Source organism: Bubalus bubalis, chromosome 12, assembly GCF_019923935.1.
Source record: "Bubalus bubalis isolate 160015118507 breed Murrah chromosome 12, NDDB_SH_1, whole genome shotgun sequence".
Taxonomy (NCBI): domain Eukaryota; kingdom Metazoa; phylum Chordata; class Mammalia; order Artiodactyla; family Bovidae; genus Bubalus; species Bubalus bubalis.
Window position 1 is genome coordinate 1,020,064 of NC_059168.1, and position 19,968 is coordinate 1,040,031.

Consider the following 19,968-nt stretch of genomic DNA (forward strand, 5'->3'; position numbering starts at 1 on the left):
CTCGGGGAACATCTTTAGGGTATTATTTTTATAAGCTTTTCTCAAAGTAGAAACTCCTTAACTCTTTGCCCTTTTACATGGAACTTTGTCAAGGGTAATTTTGGCTAAAACAAAAAGGGAAAAGAAGGGACTTCCCTGGCAGTCCAGTGGTTAAGACTTCGCCTTCTACTGCAGGAAGTGTGGGTTCGATCCCTGGTTGAGGAACAAAGATCCCACATGCCTCGTCGTGGCCAAAAAAACCCCCATATAAAACACAAGCAATATTGTAACAAATTCAATAAAGACTTTAAAAATGGTCCCCACCCCCCAAAAAAAAAATCTTAAAAAAAGGGAAGGGCTCCCCTGGTTGCTGAGTGGTAAAGAATCCGCCTGCCAATGCAGGAGACATGGGATCAATCCCTGGTCTAGGAAGATCATGCTGCGGAGCAACGAAGCCCCTGCACCGCAACCACTGAACCCTTGATCTGGAGCCTAGGCCACACAGCTACTGAAGCCCACACAGCCAGAGACTGTGCTCCACAGCAAAAGAAGGCCCCGCAAGGAGAGGTCCTCACACCTGAGTTAGAGAGTAGCCCCTGCCAGCTGCGACTGGAGAAAGCCCGAGCAGCAACAAAGACCCAGCACAGCCAAAAATAAATAAATAATTTTTTTTAAGGGAAAAGGAGGCTAAAATCTATCTCCTTGAAAAATTGTACAATTTCTGCTGTTTGATGGAGAGGGTTGAGGAAGTTGGACCCCCTGTGTCCCTTCTCGGGGCCACCAGTGGCCAACTCTGCAAGACTGTCTTCATGCTTTTGCTTCCGAAATGGTTTGGGCACAGCTGGAGACATGGTAAGGGGCATCTTGGTGGTGCAGAGTTGTCTCAGCTTGACTGGGACTCCAGGTTCCCAGAGGTCCCTGCACGGAGACATGGAGGCAGACCAGTCCCAGCTCTGTCCCAACACAGGTAGTGACAAGATTCTGGGTGTTCTGGGCTTTATAAGCCAAGCAGGCCATAGGCCAGAATGTCCCAAGTGCTGGAGAAGCAGTGGCCATCTGCTGGTTTGTCCATTGCTCTGGTGTCTTCTCAGGAGCATCTGCCCTTTGTGAACCATGACCTCAGCTGGCCCTGTAAGGGTCCATGCCTCTGATTTCCCGGGGTGTCTCTGCTGATCCTGTGATGATGGGCTTTGATTCTCTGCTGGAGCCTTCCTGAAGCCCAGTGTGGTCTCCAAACATGGTACCCATCTTTCCCCACTGTTGACCTGCCTCACAAGCCAGGCATGGCCTCTCATCTGAGCCCCATGAGAAGCGGAAGTTTTGTCCTCAATATAATTCAAATGTGTCCCTTCTTTGAACATCCAAAACCATGATAGGGGATTTTTTTTTTTTTAGTAAAGAGCTAGGGATGAAAAGGGGGACATTTGAGTTCTTAAATTTTATAGGCACACCCTTGGCTGAACCTACAGGTGACTGATTTTTTCATAAGCTGCTGTATAACTGTCTTCCTCATCTTCCTCTTGGAGGCAATGACACCTACTTCTGTGGTGATTTTCTTGAGTCACTTTTCCTCACGTCTATCCTCTCCCTCTGAAAAATTAGCATAATTGGTCAAGCTGGGTTGTCCAGGCCACACCCTTGGACTCCTGAGTCAGGGTCCCCCTGTCTCTTTCTTATCTGTGCCCGGGCAGGAGAGGCCCTCAAAGCTTCCACTCCCTCCAGCCTCACTGCCTGAAGAGACACACAACCCTCCAGAATGTGGGGACAGGCATAGCCCAGAAACCTCGCAAGCCCTGCATTCTTTCATAAAGCAAATTACAAAACTTCTTAATTTACTTTATGATTGCTGTTGGTTATTTCTTTAGTGGGTTGGTGTCAAGACAGGCATATAGACCAATGGGACAGAGTTAGGAATACAGAAATAGATCAACACTTACATGACTGATTTTTTTCTGGCAAAGGCACCAAGGAAATTCAGTGTAGAAAGTATGATCTTCAACAAGTGGTGCTAGAAAAAATGGGTAGCCATAAGCAAAAAAAAAAAGCTTAATCATTACTGGACATTATATAAAGAATCAACTCAAAACAGATTATAGATAGACATAAATGTAAGCGCTAAGACTACAGAACTCCTAGAAGAAAACATATGATATATCTTAGTTACCTTGGTTTGGGCACCAATTTGTTAAATTCAACATATAAAGTATAAATCATAAAAGAAATAACCTATTGACTGGATTTTATCAAAATGAAAAAAATAAACTTTTGCCCTTCATAAGACACTTAAGAAAATGAAAAGGAAAGCCACAGACTGAAGATATTTGCAAAACATACACATGACAAAGGACTTGTACTAAAATTTATAAAAAAGTTATTTATAACAAGACGACGTAATTTTTTTGAACGGTCAAAAGATCTGAAAAAAAAAAAAAACTTCACCAAAGACTGTATAGAGCTGGAAAATAAACACATTAAAAGAGGCTCAACATCATTAGTCACTAGGGGAATGCGAATCACAGCCACAATGAGATACCACTAACCCACTTGAGTGGATAAAATGAAAAAGACCGACCATACCAAATGTGTGCACGAGTGTGAAGCAATTGGAACAGTCATTCACTGCTGGTGGGAATGGAAAATAGTATGACCACTTTGAAGAGCATTTTGTCAGTTTTTTTTTTTTTAAGTTAAAAATATATCTACCATATGACTCAGCCATTCCACCTCTGTTTATTTACACTCCACAAAAAAAAAAAAAGAGAGAGAGAGAGAGAGAGCCTATGTTCACACAAAGATTTGTACCCCAATGTTCATAATTGCTTTACTTGAAATTATCAAAAATGGAAAGCAGTCCAGGAGAATCCCAGAGAATGAACAGATTAACAACTTTTGACATATCCATACGATAGAATGATACTCACCAATAAAGAAAAGGAACAAGTGATGTACACAAAAGCATGATTGAATCCCAAAATAATTATGATAAGTAAGAAAAAAGGCAATAAAAAGTAGATACTATGCTTCTAGTTGTATAAAATTATAGAAAGTGCAGCTAATCTACAGCAAGAGAAAGCAGATCGGCGGTTGCCTTTTGGGCGGAGGGAGTTAAAAAGCTGGAAGAACTACAGAGGGATGGAAGGAAATGTTTGAGGGGGATGTATGTGTGTTCATTATCTTAATTGTGATGGCAGCTTCAGAGATGTGTAAGTATCCAAACCATGCAAGTGTACACTTCAATTATATAAGGTTTATTAAGTGGCAATTATACTTTGATAAAGTTGTCACCAATAAAAAGAAAAAAAAGAGCCCTTATCTTCCAGAGATAGACATTGAATGCTTTGCAAACAAAGTTATCTAAGTACTGAAATTTGTTTCAAGATAATATAGGAAGGGGTGTGAAGCAGGTGGTAGATATAGGGTGGCATAGAAGATGGACCACCAAATGATGAAGGCTGAGGATGGGCTCGTCTGCATGTGTGTTTGAAACACTACATTCAAAAAAATGCTGACTAGAAAATGTGACTTTTACCCTAAGAATGCGGCACAGCTTTCTTTGGCTTTCTTTCTTTCTTTAGTCAGAAACCTCATTAGCTTTTATTTAGTTTAATAAAAGTGTGTAGGGGTGACACGGTCCAAATGAATTTGTTAAAATTGATGTGAAACAATTAATAATTAATCAAGGCAGGTCTTTAGGCAGGCTGGATTTTGTCAAAGAAGACACGTGGGGAGAGGATCTTCAAGGAGAGGGGACGAGGCTGCTGAGAGGCCACCCTTTTATAGCAGTTTATAGGTTGATAAGGGAGAAGGCAATGGCACCCCACTCCAGTACTCTTGCCTGGAAAATCCCATGGATGGAGGAGTCTGGTGGGCTGCAGTCCATGGGGTCGCTAAGAGTCAGACACGACTGAGCGACTTCACTTTCCCTTTCCACTTTCATGCACTGGAGAAGGAAATGGCAACCCACTCCAGTGTTCTTGCCTGGAGAATCCCATGGACGGAGAAGCCTGGTGGGCTGCAGTCCATGGGGTCGCACAGAGTCGGACACGACTGAAGCGACTTAGCAGCAGCAGCAGCAGCAGCATAGATTGATAGAGTCCAGGTGCATGGTGGTGTGAAATAATGGAGAAACATGGACAGGGCATTAGAAGTGAGAACCGTGAAGGCTTCCTCGGTACCTAGCTCCCTGGGAGAGGCATCAATATCCCTACCCCACACTCCTGCAGGATCAGCCTTGTGGCCCAGAGTGGAGGGAAAATTCCAAGCCTGCTAACAATTAGGACCGTGCCCCTCTAATAAAAGGGCCTGTCCATGAAATCTTCTGGACCGCCTGGTGAGCTCCCACATTAAATTCTCAGAGGCTTTTACTATCTGTGAGGGTTTGAGAACTTGTAACTAAGTAGAGGCATCCAGAAGGGCTTTGGGCTGCTTGATGGGTATCCAGGGTGGGGAGTGGAGACCGAGGCACACTACTGCCTGGGTCTGTGAGGGCAGCGGAAGAAAGCGCGTCAGAAAAGGTATACTGGTCTCTTGACTCGACTGAAACCCATAGAAGTTTGCTTATATGGACCAGGCATATTGTTAAGGTTATCTGACATGTGTTGATATAATTTAAGTTTTTAATTTTATTTATGCTGTTTAGTTGCTGAGTCATGTCCGACTCTTTGCAACCCCATGGACTGTAGCCCACCAGGCTTCTTTGTCCATGAGATTTCCCAGGCAAGAATACTGGAGTGGGTTGCCATTTCCTACTCCAGGGGATTTTCCCAACCCAAGGATCGAAACGGCATCTCCTGCAGTTCTCTTACATTGCAGGCAGATTCTTTACTGCTGAACCACTGGAGAAGCCCCTGGATTTGCCATATGTCCCAGCAGTTCCACTCTTGCATATATAAGAGAACTAAAAACTTATCCACACAAACTCTGGTGCATGGATATGCATAGCATATTCTTTATGATAATGTCCATCAACTGGTACACGAATAAACACAATAATGAGATTCAACATTCAACTATAGAAAGGAATGAAGTATTAATGCATGCTGAAGTATGGATGAATTTTGAAAGCACATTGCTGAGTGAAAGAAACTGGTTTCAAAAGTCCATATAATTTATGGTTCCGTTTATATGATATGCCTAGATAGGCAAATCCACAGAGACAGAAAGTGGATAAATGGTTGTCAGGAGTTGAAGGAGACAGAGATGCAGAATAACTGCTAATGGGACTGGTTTCTTTGGGGAGTTATGCAAATGTTCCAGATTGAGATAGCGGTGATGGTTGCATACGTGTGTGTGTGTTAGTTGCTCAGTTATGTCTGACTCTTTGCGACCCCAAGGACTGTAGCTTGTCAGGTTCTTCTGCCCATGGGATTCTCCAGGCAAGAATACTAGCGTGGGTAACCATACCTTCCTCCAGGGGATCTTCCCAACCCAGGTATCAAACCCAGGTCTCCCGCACTGTGGGCAAATTCTTTACCGTCTGAGCCACAGAGAAGCCCTGGTTGCATAGCCTTGTGAATATACTAAAAGTCACTGAACTGCACGTGTTAATGGGGTTAATCTTATGATACAGAAAGTGAAAGTGAAAGTCGCTCAGTCGTGTCCAACTCTTTGCAACCTCATGGACTATACAGTCCATGGAATTCTCCAGGCCAGAATACTGGAGTGGGTAGCCTTTCCCTTCTCCAGGGGGTCTTCCCAACCCAGGGATAAAACCCAGGTCTCATGCTTTGCAGATGGATACTTTACCAGATGAGCCACAAGGGAAGCCCAAGAATACTGGAGTGGGTAGCCTATCCCTTCTCCAGGAGATCTTCCCAACCCAGCAATCAAACCGGCATCTCCTGCATTGCAGGTGAATTCTTTACCAACTGAGCTATCAGGGAAGCCCATGATATGTAAACTATTATCTCAATTTTCTAAAAAAGGGAATGCGATCTAATGATTCCAATTTCAAGACACAGAAGAGTCAGCAATGACAAGTCTCTCTTCTTCCTCTGGGAGCAGCTACCTATTGCCCCTGCAACTCTAGGATCCATGTTGATCAAGGAATCAGTTTTCTACTGTTTGTAATGTTGTCTTATGCACAACTTTTTTATATTATACTCACTGCTTTCCAGTTTGCTTTTCCTTGGTTACAATCTACTAGTCCCTTTTTTTTTTTTTTTTTTAATTTTTCATTGCAGTATAATTGCTTTACAATGTTGTGTTAGTTTCTGCTGTGCAACAACATGAATTAGCTGTTCAGTTCAGTTCAGTTCAGTCGCTCAGTCGTGTCCAACTCTTTGCGACCCCATGAATCGCAGCACGCCAGGCGTCCCTGTCCATCAGCAACTCCTGGAGTTCACTCAGACTCACGTCCATCGAATCAGCTGTATATATACATATATCCTCTCTTTCTGAGCCTCCCTCCTACTCCCCAATCCTACCCATCTAGGCCATCAAAGAGCACCTAGCTGAACTCCTTGTGCTATACAACAGCTTCCCACTGGCTAGCTACTTAATACATGTGTGTGTTAAGTCGCTTCAGTCGTGTCCAACTCTGTGAGACCCTATGGACTGTAGCCTGTTAGGGTCCTCTGTCCATGGAATTCTCCAGATGAGAATACTGGAGTGGGGTTTCCATGCCATCCTTTAGGGGACATTCCTGACCCAGGGATCGAACCTGCATCTCTTATGTCTACTGCATTGGCAGGCAGGTTCTTTACCACTGGTGCCACCTGGGAATCCCATTTAATAATCATAGTGTATATATGGGGTTTCCCTGATGGCTCAGATGGTAAAGAATCCACCTGCGATGCCAGAGACCTGGGTTCGCAAACCAGCACAGCACACAGTGTATATATGTCAATGCCAACTCTCCCAATTTGCCCTGCTCTCTCCTTCCCTTATTATTAGATGTACTGGGACAATCCGCTGCAGGTGACTATGTCCTGCAGATTAACATGAGATAGCCATCTATAATAATGGTGATGATTATATCGTATCACGAGCATCAGTAAATGTCTTTATCAAGCCCAGACCAGATTAAGGAGCTTGAATTAAATTTGGCCTCATCTGGCCTAGTCAAGACTATGATTTTTCCTGTGGTCATGTATGGATGTGAGAGTTGGACTGTGAAGAAGGCTGAGGGCCAAAGAATTGATGCTTTTGAACTGTGGTGTTGGAGAAGACTCTTGAGAGTCCCTTGGACTGCAAGGAGATCCAACCAGTCCATTCTGAAGGAGATCAGCCCTGGGATTTCTTTGGAAGGAATGATGCTAAAGCTGAAACTCCAGTACTTTGGCCACCTTATGCAAAGAGTTGACTCATTGGAAAAGACTCTGATGCTGGGAGGGATTGGGGGCAAGAGGAGAAGGGGACGACAGAGGATGAGATGGCTGGATGGCATCACTGACTCAATGGACATGAGTCTGAGTGAACTCCAGGAGTTGGTGATGGACAGGGAAGCCTGGCGTGCTGCGATTCATGGGGTCGCAAAGAGTCGGACACGACTGAGCGACTGATCTGATCTGATCTGGGCTGGTTGAATCTGGGTCTTGGCCAGGACACCCCGGGGCTTGCCTGGGATTTTGTTTTCAGCAGAGTTTGAGGTTATGTGATTTTTGGTGACAATGTGCACAATCAAATGAGTCTTTACTCTTCAGAACATATTTGATCCTGAAGGCTTACGAGGGAACTGCCAAATTGAGTTAAATGAATCAAGAGACCAACCTGCCTTGGGCCATAGTAAGCAAAGACCAAACACGCAATTGAGAGCCACCTTCAGCTGGCTACTTAGAGTTACCTGGTCTAGATGCCCACAGACCTCTCAGGCTAGGAGAGCTCGAACAGCAGGTACCATCACAAAGTTCCCCACTCACTCTCCCAGGGATCAGATTGCTAATATTGTGCTGGGTCCCTTAACATCTTTAAGAATTGAGGCCTTGGACTTCCTTAGTGGCCAGTGGTAAAGAGTTCGCCTGCTAACACAGAGGACACAGGTTCGATTCCTGGCTGGGGAACTAAGATCCCACATGCTGCGGGGCAACTAAATTCGCTGCAACTACTGAGCTCAAGCATTACAATGACTGAAACTCATTCACCCTAGAGCCCATGCTCCACAACAAGAGAAGCCACAGCAGCGAGAAGCTGTGTCTGCCCTGCCTGCTGCAACTAGAGAAGGTCTGTGAGCAGCGATGAAGACCTAGCACAACCAAAAATAGATAAATAAATAAATTGGTCAATTTTTAAAAAAGAATTGAGGGGACTTCCCTGGTGGTCCAGTGGTTAAGGCTTTGCCTTCTAATGCAGGGGGTACAGGTTCACTCCCTAGTCAGGGGCCTTGGGGCCAAAAATACCCAAAATGTTGTAACAAATTCAATAGAGACTTTAAAAAAATGGTCCACATTAAAAAAAAAAAAAATTGAGGTCTTATGGCCTGTTTTGTCCATTTGTTCATTAGAAGAGTAGAAATTTCTCTCTAAAAAAAAACCAGTGAGCTTGAATGGGATTAGCTGTCCCCTCTGCAGTTTTGCTGCTGTTGGTCTTGAAAGTGCTTCTACACAGAGTCCCTAGATGTCCCATTCTTTATGAAGTTAGTAGGACACATACCCTGAGTGGTTCTCTCATCATGGTTCCCAGTCACTTCCCAGGGATGATCTCTCCGTGCCCTGATGCCACCTGTGTTGGTAGTAAGCATGAGTGCAGGTCTCTCTTGTTAGAGCTGATGAAGCCCCATGGGTGAGGAATGCAGGAGCTCCCTCCAGGCCTGGGCAAGAGACATGGAAGGGGACAGGTCAAAGATGCCGTGGGGCTGTAAAGCTGGAGAGGCTGAATCCATCAAGGAGGCACAAAATACTAAGAGAACCTACTCCCCAGCTTTGTGGAGAGGATCCATTGCAATGAGGCACTCAACATGCTTAGAACAGTTGCTGCTCAAGAAATGTTGGCCTTAGTAGGTGAAGAGTAGAGTCAAACAGCTATTTGCAAAAAAGGATGTCCATTGAAGAAACTATTTTGCAGAATCCACAGAGGCCATGTGGCCTTGGATTAAGGGTTTGATGAGGACCCAGGGCAACTATGCTGGGGCTGTGACAAGGAATCCACAGGGAAGAAACCAGCAGCTCAGCAGCTGCGAGAAATGCCCACTTGAGGATAGAGAATCATGGTGGTGTGAACATGGCTTATTGGCGAGTGATTCTCAGAACTCTTGAAGAAGGAAATGGCAACCCACTCCAGTATTCTTGCTTGGAGAACTCCATGGACAGAGGAGCCTGGTGGGCTACAGTCTGTGGGGTTGCAAAGAGTTGGACACCACTGAGCAACTAACTAACTCTCAGAACTCTAGAGTTCTTACCCATTAAGTGGGCATAATTATATTACCTAACTCATAAGACCTCTGCAATAATATTTGTAAAGGCTGAATCCTTTGCCTGATACAAAATGTTGTTTGTTTAGGTGTTAAGTCGTGTCTGACTCTTTTGAGAGTTGTAACCCACCAGGCTTCTTTGTCCATGGGAGTTCCCAGTCAAGAATATTGGAGTGGGTTGCCATTTGCTTCTTCATGACAATATGAGCATGTGGCAAATGGTATTAGGGGTGGAGGTGATGTTTCTTGGAAGATTTTATGAGACTCCTTGTAGGGCAGACTCAATCTGTTGGGCAGGTGTTTTGAGCTCATGTGGGTAAAAAGCAAGGGCTGGCATGTAGGCTTTAGAGGAGCAGAGAAGCTGCTGTAATTAAGAGAGGAGGGACTCAGTTTTCCTGGGCTGAGGATGGGAATTCCAGGAAGAGGAGCATCAGGGATGAAGTCTCATAAGAGAAAGAACTTTGGGAAAGAAATTTATTCATCAGGGAATTTGGGGGGCTTTGAAGTCTGTGAGGTTAACCTCTTCCTCGAGTTAGTTCCTCAACATCATCTGTCAAGTCTATGCATCACTAAAAGTTTTGAAGAAGTGGACTTTTTGGTTATCTCGAAGAGAGGTTGAGTTCTGAGTTCAGTTAAGCAGGTGATGAACCAGACTGACCTACAGATGCAAGATCCAGAAGCTAGGGAACTGCTGACACTTGGGGTATATTGTTATAGCTATGATCTTGGCGGGTCTAGAAGACAGATCAATGGTTGGGGCCAGGAGATGCAGATGTGGGCTAAGAGCATGGCTGGGAAGGTGGGGGAAGGGAAGAAAGCCAGTGACTGTACGTTCTTTGAACAAATCCCCGAAAGGAATCCAGGAAGTAGAAAGATGGTTTAAACCTCAGAGGAAGCAAGAGGAACATGGGGGTCCAAGATATGCCAGGATGGAGGTCATGAGCCAAACAGCTAACAGACAGCCCCTCCCCCTGTCATGGAGGTGACTGTGTCTGAAAATCTTGGTCTTGGGCTGTAACTGAGCAGGATCCTATGAGGTCTTCTAGAGCAGCCATTTCCTCCATGTCTTCTACTTTAGCTCCTCTCTGAAGGACCTAGAAACTACCTGATGCACATTTCCTGCGTTGTTTTACGATGCTAATACCATCACCCAAGGGAAGAAATTAACTACTACTTGATAATCGTGAGCACTAGCCTCCAGACCTACTGGCCCCTAAGGACTGATAAGGCTCACTCCCGTGACCTGGCCCTATTATCTCACCATCAGCCAATCAGAGCCCTCACACACCCTGGGCCGCCCCTCCCTCACCTGGCCTTTAAGCCTGCTTTGCTGAGGGGACTTCCTTGGCGGTCCAGTGGTTAGGACTTCACCTTCAAACACAGGAAATGTGGGTATGCGGGTTTGATCCCTGGTGGGGGAGCTAAGAAACCACACGCCTCTCAGCCAAAAAACCAAAGCCAAAACACAACACAGAAGCAAAATTGTAACAAATTCAATAAAGACTTTAAAAAATTATTTATTTGAAAAATGAAGACTAAAAAATCACTTTGTGGAAATCCATCAGGGAGTTTGGGCTCGTTGAGCACTGGCTGTGGTTCGTACCCAGCAACAAATGCTGCATTTCCCTTCACTGCAAACTGGTGTCAGTAAACTGCTTTTACTGCGCGTGGGCGAGCAGACCCAAGTTTGGTTCAGTAACAGGGTGAGGAGAGGACAATCTTGGACTTGCATCAGGAGGCGCCACATGCGTTCAGGTTGCACTTCTTTTTCTTGTGGTGGTCTTGGAAAGGGGCCACATTCCTTAAGCCCTAGTGGCTAAACTAGTCCTTGTGCATTAAGGATGTAAGGTAAGCTGACCCTGATGCCTGAAGAATCAGCTAGAACATAAACAGTTTAGGAAGAGGTTCTAGGGATAAGAAGTTGCTGGTGGGATCTGATTGTCAGGTTTACGGTCCCGGATGAGAAGCATTATTGAGGCCTACTGTGTGCTGAGAATCATCCACTTGTTTCCATGTTGGAAATGCAGAATTCCTTCAACCCAATTAACAAATATTTATAAGTGCTGACTAGGGCTTCCCTCATAGCTCAGTCGGTAAAGAATCTGCCTGTAATACAGGAGACCCGAGTTTGATTCCTGGGTCAGGAAGATCCCGTGGAGAAGGCAACGGCAACCCACTCCAGTATTTTTGCCTGGAGAATCCCATGAACAGAGGAGCCTGGTGGGCTACAGTTCATGGGTTGCAAAGAGTCGGACACGACTGAGCAACTACACCACCACCATATAGTTGTAGGTCCCACATACAGAAAATGGTCTACGATGCCTGGGATATGACCTTTCTCCTTCTTTTTACCTCCTTGTATTAAAGTTTATTTATAATTCCCTCAGCATTAATATACAGGCTTCCCAAGTGGCTCATGGGTAAAGAATCTGCCTGCCAATGCAGGAGACACAGGTTCGATCCCTGAGTGGGGAAGATCCCCTGGAGAAGGACATGGCAACCCCCTCGAGGACTCTTGCCTGGGAAATTTCATGGACAGAGGAGCCTTTTTGGTTATGGTCCATAGGGTCACAAAGAGTTGGACAAGACAAGTGACTAAGCATGCACACAAGATTAATTTTACCAAAGAGGCACTTGGTTTAGCCAAAAACAACACAAAACTGCATATACTCTTGTCAGTCTGAGACTGGAAAGTCAAATGTGACCTTTTATTATGATTTATCATACTTCCCCATCCCAGCCCCACTGGCCCATGAAGAAGAGAATCTGGTTGGGAGCTGTTTTTTCTCAGCAGTACCCTGACCACAATCTGAACTATATCCAATAACGTTGGTAAGATGATTTTAAATTACATTGTCTTTAATTTGTTTTATCAAGGAGGCTGTGAAATCTCTGACCCTACACTTGTCTTTTCATTTGGAAAGAGCCAATTGTGCTCTTTGTAAAAAACCTCAAATGCTTACTGGACCCATGGATGGAATTTTAAGCAATAGTGTTAAAGAACCTGCCTGCCAATGCAGGAGATGTAAGAGACTCGGGTTCGATCCCTGGGTCATAAATGCCTTTTTATCAGATTGCAGAATGAGTGCTGAATGCTTTTTTTGTACCCATTGAAATAATTATATAATTTTCTCCATCATTCTGTTAACTGGCTAATTACACTGATCAATTTTTCTAATATTAACTCAACTTTCCGTTTCTGGTATGAAGCTTTCCTAAGTATTATACTTTTAACACATGACTAGTTCAAGTTGCTACTATCTCATTTAAATTTTTTGTAGCTGTGTCTCTTTTACTTTTTTTTCTAATGCCTTTGTCAAGTTTTATATTAGAATTATGCTGACCTCATAAAATAAGTTTTGCCTCCTTTGTTCTCTGAAAGTTTGTGAAATGTTTGCAGTATTTCTCTCTTAAATGTTAGAACTAATGAAACTATCTTAAGCAAAGTTTTCTTTGTGGAACATTTTTAAAAGAAATTCTTTTCCCTAAATACAGGGTTATTTAGATTTCTATTTTATCATATCTAAGTTACGGTAAGTTGCATTTTTCAAAGAATTGTCCATTTCATCTAAGTTGTCAAATTTGTTGGTTGGCATAAAGGTTTTTAAATAATATTTTCTTACCATTCTTTCAATATCCATAGCATTTTCAGTGTTGACCTCTCTTTTATTCTAATTTTGATAATTTTCATTCTCTCTCCTTTTTTGGTTGATCTAACTAGAGTTGATATTAATTTTCTTTATTCTTTATTTTTATGTCATCTATTTCTGTTCTTATTATCTCTTTACTTCTACTTACTTTAGGTTTACATTTTCTTCTTTCTTTACTTATTTTTTAGACTCTCAAATTAGAACATGAAGCCATTGTTTTTGACCTTTGTTCTTTTCTAATGTACATATGTAAAACTATGGGCTTCCCAGGTGGCGCTAGTGGTAAAGAATCGGCCTGCCAATGCAGGAGACCAAAGAGACTTGCGCTCAATCTCTGGGTTGGGAAGATCCCCTGGAGTAGGAAATGGCACCCCACTCCAGTATTCTTGCCTGGAAAATCCCATGAGCAGAAGAGCCTGGAGGGTTACAATCCATAGGGCCACAAAGAGTTGGATACAACTAAGCCACTGAGCACACACATACACACACACGTAAGACTATAAATTTCCCTCTAAATTTTGCTTTAACTACAGTTCATGAATATTACTATGTTGTATTTTTATTATTATTTTGTTCAAAAGTTTTCCTAATTTTTCTTTGGGGTTATTTAGAAGTATGTCATCTGATTTCCAAATATCTAGGGCCATCCTAGATTTCTTTTTATTGATTTCTAATTTGATCCTATTGTGGGCAGAGAAAATGCTCTGTAGGATTTCAGTCTTATTCTGTTTATCAAGACTTATTTTGTGGCCTAACATATGGTTTCTCTTGACAAAAGTTCTACATGTATCTGAAAAGAATGTGCATTCTTCAGATGCTGGGTGTGCTGCTAAGTCACTTCAGTCATGTCCGACTCTGTGCGACCCCATAGACGGCAGCCCACCAGGCTCCCCCGTCCCTGGGATTCTCCAGGCAAGAACACTGGAGTGGGTTGCCATTTCCTTCTCCAGTGCATGAAAGTGAAAAGTGAAAGTGAAGTCGCTCAATTGTGTCCAACTCTTAGCGACCCCATGGACTGCGGCCTACCAGGCTCCTCCGTCTATGGGATTTTCCAGGCAAGAGTACTGGAGTGGGGTGCCATTGCCTTCTCCAATGCTGGGTGTAGAGTTCTATAATTATTAATGGGTCAAGGTGGTGATGCTTTTGAACAGATCGTCTATGTCTTCACTGATTTTAGGCCTAGTTTTTCTATCAATGCCCAAGGAGAGGTTAACATCTCCAACTGCGGTGGTGGTATTTTCTACTTCTCTTTTTAACTCTGCCATTTTTGCCCTGGTATTTTGAAGCTTAGACCCATTTAGACCCAATTATCGTTAGCATTGTAGCATCTTCCTGTAGAATTGATGCCTGTCATGAGGACATGTCTCTCTCCATGTATGGTAGCACTCTTTCAGTTCAGTTCAGTCGCTCAGTCGTGTCCGACTCTTTGTGACCCCATGAATCGCAGCACACCAGGCCTCCCTGTCCATCACCAACTCCCAGAGTTCACTCAGACTCACATCCATCGAGTCAGTGATGCCATCCAGCCATCCCATCCTCTGTCGTCCCCTTCTCCTCCTGCCCCCAATCCCTCCCAGCATCAGAGTCTTTTCCAATGAGTCAACTCTTGACCCTGAAGTTAACTTCATCTGATACTGATATCGCCACTCCAGCATTCTTATGCTTACTATTCTCATGGTATTTCTTTTTCCATTAATTCTCTCAATGAACTTGTTTTTTTCTATTCAAAGTGTGCCTCTTATAGAAAATGTTTCTATCCATTCTGACAATCTCTGCTTCTCATTGGACTTTTTAGTGCATCAGCATTCAATGTAATTATTGATATTTTTGGAGACAGGTCTTCCATTTTACTATTTATTTTCTGTTTGCAGCCTTTAATTTCCACTCCTATTTTCTTTTAAAATTATTTAATAGATTTTAAAATTACTTCTTAATGTATCTATTGACTTTTTAGCTTTACTTTTTTGCATTTTTTAACCATTTGCCTATAGATTACAATGTATTTCCTTTCCTTTTGCAATCTGTGAGAGTTAAGGTTGTACCACTTTGCATAAACTGTAGAACCTGACAATCGTATAGAGCCTTTACACTCATTCTTTACACTATAAATTTCATATGTACTGTATTTACATAATTATAAATCTCACAAGACAGCATTATAAATTTTTCTTTAAATAATCATATGTGCTTTAAATAAAGAGAAAAAAAAAAGTCTTTCTTACTTATCCTGAAATTCACCATTTCCAACAGTATCATTTCTTTTCAGCTAGAAGAACTTTCTTTGGTTTTTTCTTACTGTGCAGTTCTCCTGATGATGCATTGTCTTAGTTATCTGAATTGTTTTTAATCTGTCTTTATTCTTGAAGGATATTTTCACTGTGTATGAAATTCTGGGTTGACAATTCACTTCTCATAGCAATTTAAGGATGTTGTTTCACTGTCTCCTGGTCTCTGTTGTTTCTTTAAAAAAAAAAAAAAATTATTTGACTGCCCTGGGTCTTAGTTGCCGCACTTGGGATCTTTAGTTGCAGCATGGAAACTCTTAGTTGCGTCATGTGGGATCCAGTTCCCCAACCAGGGATTGAACCTGGCCCCCCGCAATGGGAGCATGGAGTCTGAGCCACTGGACTCTGGTGTTTCTGATAAGAAGTTAGTAGGAACTGCAAGAGAAGGTTGGTTCTGTTGCCCACAGGAGGTCGTGTCTACATACATATATGAATTCACACACCAGAAAGAATCTATTATCTTTGCTGACAATGATGTGCAGCATTTAAAACTTTATAGTCAGACCCAGTTCTCAAAAAATTTAGACCTAACTTAACTCTGGCCTAGTAAAGATTTTAGTTGGAAATTAAAGTTTTAGCCTAGGAGCTGTTTTCCAAAGACCTTTAAGGCTTATCAACAATGACAATGATAACAATAATGGTGAGCGTGATAATAGTATCCTCACCAATAGCTGCTCCAACCTACGATCCCATAGTATGTGGTCACAGGTTCTCTTCATCATCTCAACAACCCATTCTGCAGATGAAGAAACAGACTTATCAGTGAAGTCCCAAAGAGAAAAACGAATATCATAAATTAATGCATACATGTGGAATCTAGAAGAATGGTATAGATGAACTTATTTGTGAAGCAGAAATAGAGACAGAGAACAAACATGGATACCAAGGCGGGAAGTGGGGTGGAATGAGTTGAGAGAGTAACATTGGCATATATACACTACTGTCTATGCTTCCCGGGTGGCTCAGATGGTACAGAATCTGCATGCAATTCAGGAGACTCAGGTTCGATCCCTGGGTCAGGAAGATTCCCTGGAGAAGGGAATAACTACCCACTCCAGTATTCTTGCCTGGAGAATTCCATGGACAGAGGAGCCCGGTAGGGTATAATCCATGGGGTTGCAAGAGTAGAACACGACTGAGCAATGACACTTTCACTTCCTTCACTCTCCCCGTGTGTAAGATGGATAACTAATGAAAACCCGCCTTATAGCACAAGAGAACTGTACTCAGTGCTTCATGGTGACCTAAATGGGAAGGAAATCCAAAAAAGAGGGGACATATGTGTACATGTGACTGATTCACTTTGCTATACAGCAAGAAACTAACACAGCATTGAAAGCAACCACTTTTGTTGTTCGTTGCTAAGTCGTGTCTGACACTTTTGCAACACCATGGGCTGTAGCCCACCAGGCTCCTCTGTCCATGGAGTTTTCCAGGCGAGAATACTCGGGTGGGTTGCCATTTCCTTCTCCAGGGGATCTTCCTGGACCAGGGACTGCACGTGTGTCTCCTGCATTTCAGGCAGAATCTTTACCGCTGAGCCACCAGGGAAGCCCCCAAATCCTCGAATTACAGAAAGAAGAAGAAGCAGCAGACTCAGTGAGCATATGATCTCTGCTCATGACTAATGGAGGCAGGATTCAGTCAGTGTGGCCCTAGAGCGCCCCCTCCCCACCTTTTTTCCACTGTACCACAGTACTGGCCCCCTGGGCTGGGATGTTACCTCAGACCACAACCGCACGATGACAGCCATTTCCTCCGATGGGCCTGAGGATATTGTTTTTTTTCTTTATTTCTCCAACTCACAAGGGACTTGTCTCATGACTCAGAGGTCTTGTGTTGTAGCTCCGAGAGTGGATTACCACTTGGAGGTGTCCTGGGCAAAGGACTTGATCCAGCTCCTTTCTCTCTAAAGCCCAGATCTCAGCTGCTAGGTGAAAACTCCGCTCTGAGAGCCCAGCTATAGCTCTGGGGGGAAGGGGAGAAAACGGCAGGGAGTAAGTTGGAAAGTGAAATAGCTGGCTTGCATGCATGCTAAGTCACTCAGTCGTGTCTGACTCTTTGTGATCCCATGGACTGTAGTCTGCCAGGCTCCTCTGTCCATGGAACTCTCCAGGCAAGAATACTGAAGTGGGTTGCTATGCCCTCCTCCAAGGAATCTTCCTGACACAGGGATTGAACCCATGTCTCTTATGTCTTCTGCATTGGCAGGTGGGTTCTTTATCACTAGTGCCAGCTGAAAAGCCCCTATAGCTGACTTAAAACTCAACATTCAAAAAACTAAGATCATGGCATCTGGTCCCATCACTTCATGGCAAATAGAAGGGGGGAAAAGTGGAAGCAGTGACAGATTTTATTTTCTTGGGCTCCAAAATCACTGTGGATAGTGACTGCGGCCATGAAATCAAAAGATGCCTGTTCCTTGGAAGGAAAGCTATGACAAACCAAGACAGTGTATTAAAAAGCAAAGACATCACCTTGCCCACAAAGGTCCATCTAGTCAAACCTATGGTTTTCCAGTAGTCATGTACAGATGTGAGAGAGTTGGACCATAAAGAAGACTGAGCACCAAAGAATTGATGCTTTTGAACTGTGGTGCTGGAGAAGACACTTGAAAGTCCCTTGGACAGCAAGATCAAACCAGTCAGTCCTAAAAGAAATCAACCCTGAATATTCACTGGAAGGACTGTTGCTGAAGCTAAAGCGCCAATACTTTGGCCACCTGATGCGAAGAGCCAATTAATTGAAAAAGACCCTGATAGAGGGCAAGATTGAAGGAAAAAGGAGAAGGGAATGGCAGAGGATGAGATAATGGGATGGCATCACCAACTCAATGGATGTGAATCTGAGCAAATTCAGGAGACAGTGAAGGTCAGAAGAGCCTGGCATGGGGTCCATGGGGTCACAGAGTTGAACACAACTTAGTGACTGAGCAACAACAACTCGGGCTAAGCTTCAAGGTTTAGATGTGAGAGGTAGTTAGTTTATAAGGTTGGAGTAGCGCCTTCAGGGTCCTAGAGGCTGGTCAGAAACCCTGATTGTGCTGGAAACATCTGAGCTGCAGTCCCCTCAGATATGACTGAGACAGGAGCTTTGGTAAACATGTCCCTGAAGAGCTTGCTCATTTCTTGGAAAAGGGACTTCCAGAGAGTTCTCAGAGCACATAAATAGCAGGGCCACAAAGACAAAGGTAACCATTCAAGGAATAGAGAAGTATGTTCTCAAAAATTACACTCCAAGCCAGAGTTGTGGTTCAGAAAGGGGGTTTTATACTGTTGCTGTTCTTGCTTCATTGACCTCAGAAAAGATGTGCTGGACAGCTGTCAACAGTCTCCCGACAGTGAGAAGGGGTGTGTCTCACGGCAGTGGGCAGACACAGAAAGATACGAAGGGCCCATCCCGGCCAGTCTTGGGGTGCCCTTAACGGAGCCCTGGGTTGAGTGAAGAGCATTTCTGTTTAGAAGCAAGCATCTGGGAGATGTTTCTATGTTACCAGTCATGACCTGTAATGCAGGTTTCTCCCCAGTGCCTTCCAGCTGGGATTGCCATGCATGTTTGATGAACCAGGAATCTAAGTCTTGAGATGAACTCTCTCAACTCTGAGCACGTTAACACCCAAAGTGAGAGGGAGCGCCAATGTGGCCAGGGGCACTTGGAGGTGAAACCCTCAGATCCTCTCAGATCCTGTTGCCTTGTTGGACACCTAGGTTAATTTCTGCACTTCATCAACGTCTACGCCAGGCTACCGTCCACTACACGCCATATTCTGGGCCATGCCCCGTTGACAACCTGCTTATTTCCACTAATTGCTAATGGGAGCCAAAGTCAGAAGAGCAAAGAACCAGTAAGTTCCTGTGAATGTGTCATAGTCAAACTTCACCTCTCCCACGGGCTCCTTCCCAGGTGGCCATTCCTACTGTCTGGGAAGCCAGATCTCAGAGAAGAGAGAGGTGTGATCAGAGATGACCCTGCCTGTGCTTCGTGGGCAGCCACTGAACCAGAAAATGTGCCTCCAGGGACAGTCTCATCTGGGGACTGAAGAGGCTAAAATTCTTTATTTTGAAAACAGAGAACAATCTTCCTCACACCCCTGTTCCTCCCTTCCAACCAGAGTATCGGCCCCTCTTTGCCAAATATGAAGCGTTAGTGAAATCTGAGGGACATCTGGGTGATGATGAAAACCAGCTGGAGAATAGACTCTCGTCTATGCACTATGAGTGTCTCACTGGTGGAGGCAGCTATTCCGCAGAGCAGAGACCAAGCCCTGCCTTCAGCCGTTGAACACCCTCCGTGCACGGGAGCTCGGAGCTCCCGATGGATGGATGAAGCCAGTGAGGAAGGAGAGAGAAGAGGAAAGGAAAGAAGCACAACGTGGACTTGCCATTCCCTATTGTCGAACTGTGGTGAGAACCCGTCTGCCTGCCTTCTACCACCTCCAACCACACACACACACACACACACACACACACGCTCACTCTGCACCCTGGCCCTGTGGTCCCTGTTTGGAATCTGAAAGCCCACCTGCATCAGGTAGTGCTGAACTGGTCACCAAGTCATCTGAATATATAACACAGCAAGGGGCACAGGAAATCTAGGGACATGATGATACCACCTCAAGGCAGGTGACGACCGGATGGGGATCCACTCTGAAGTCTGGGGCAGTGAGGCTCAGGCAAGGGCTGGACTGGGCTGCACTGACCTTGTGTGT

General features: G+C 44.1%; 1 protein-coding gene across 2 annotated transcripts in view; it reads right to left on the reverse strand.

Moving 5' to 3' along the window:
• Positions 1-340: 340 nt before the first annotated feature.
• BCL2L11 (BCL2 like 11) overlaps positions 341-19,968 on the reverse strand; it is a 137,997-nt gene continuing 118,369 nt past the window's right edge. Inside the window, exons 4-5 of one of the 2 annotated variants that reach the window (XM_025260589.3) lie at positions 1,917-1,987; positions 341-1,569 (exon numbers count right to left, since the gene is read on the reverse strand). In XM_025260589.3, the coding sequence (XP_025116374.1) occupies positions 1,557-1,569; positions 1,917-1,987 (84 nt within the window). In that variant the 3' untranslated portion in view covers positions 341-1,556. Of the gene's footprint in view, positions 1,570-1,916; positions 1,988-8,587; positions 8,726-19,968 lie in introns of those variants that run through there. The other variant, XM_044925575.2, reaches the window with a different exon arrangement.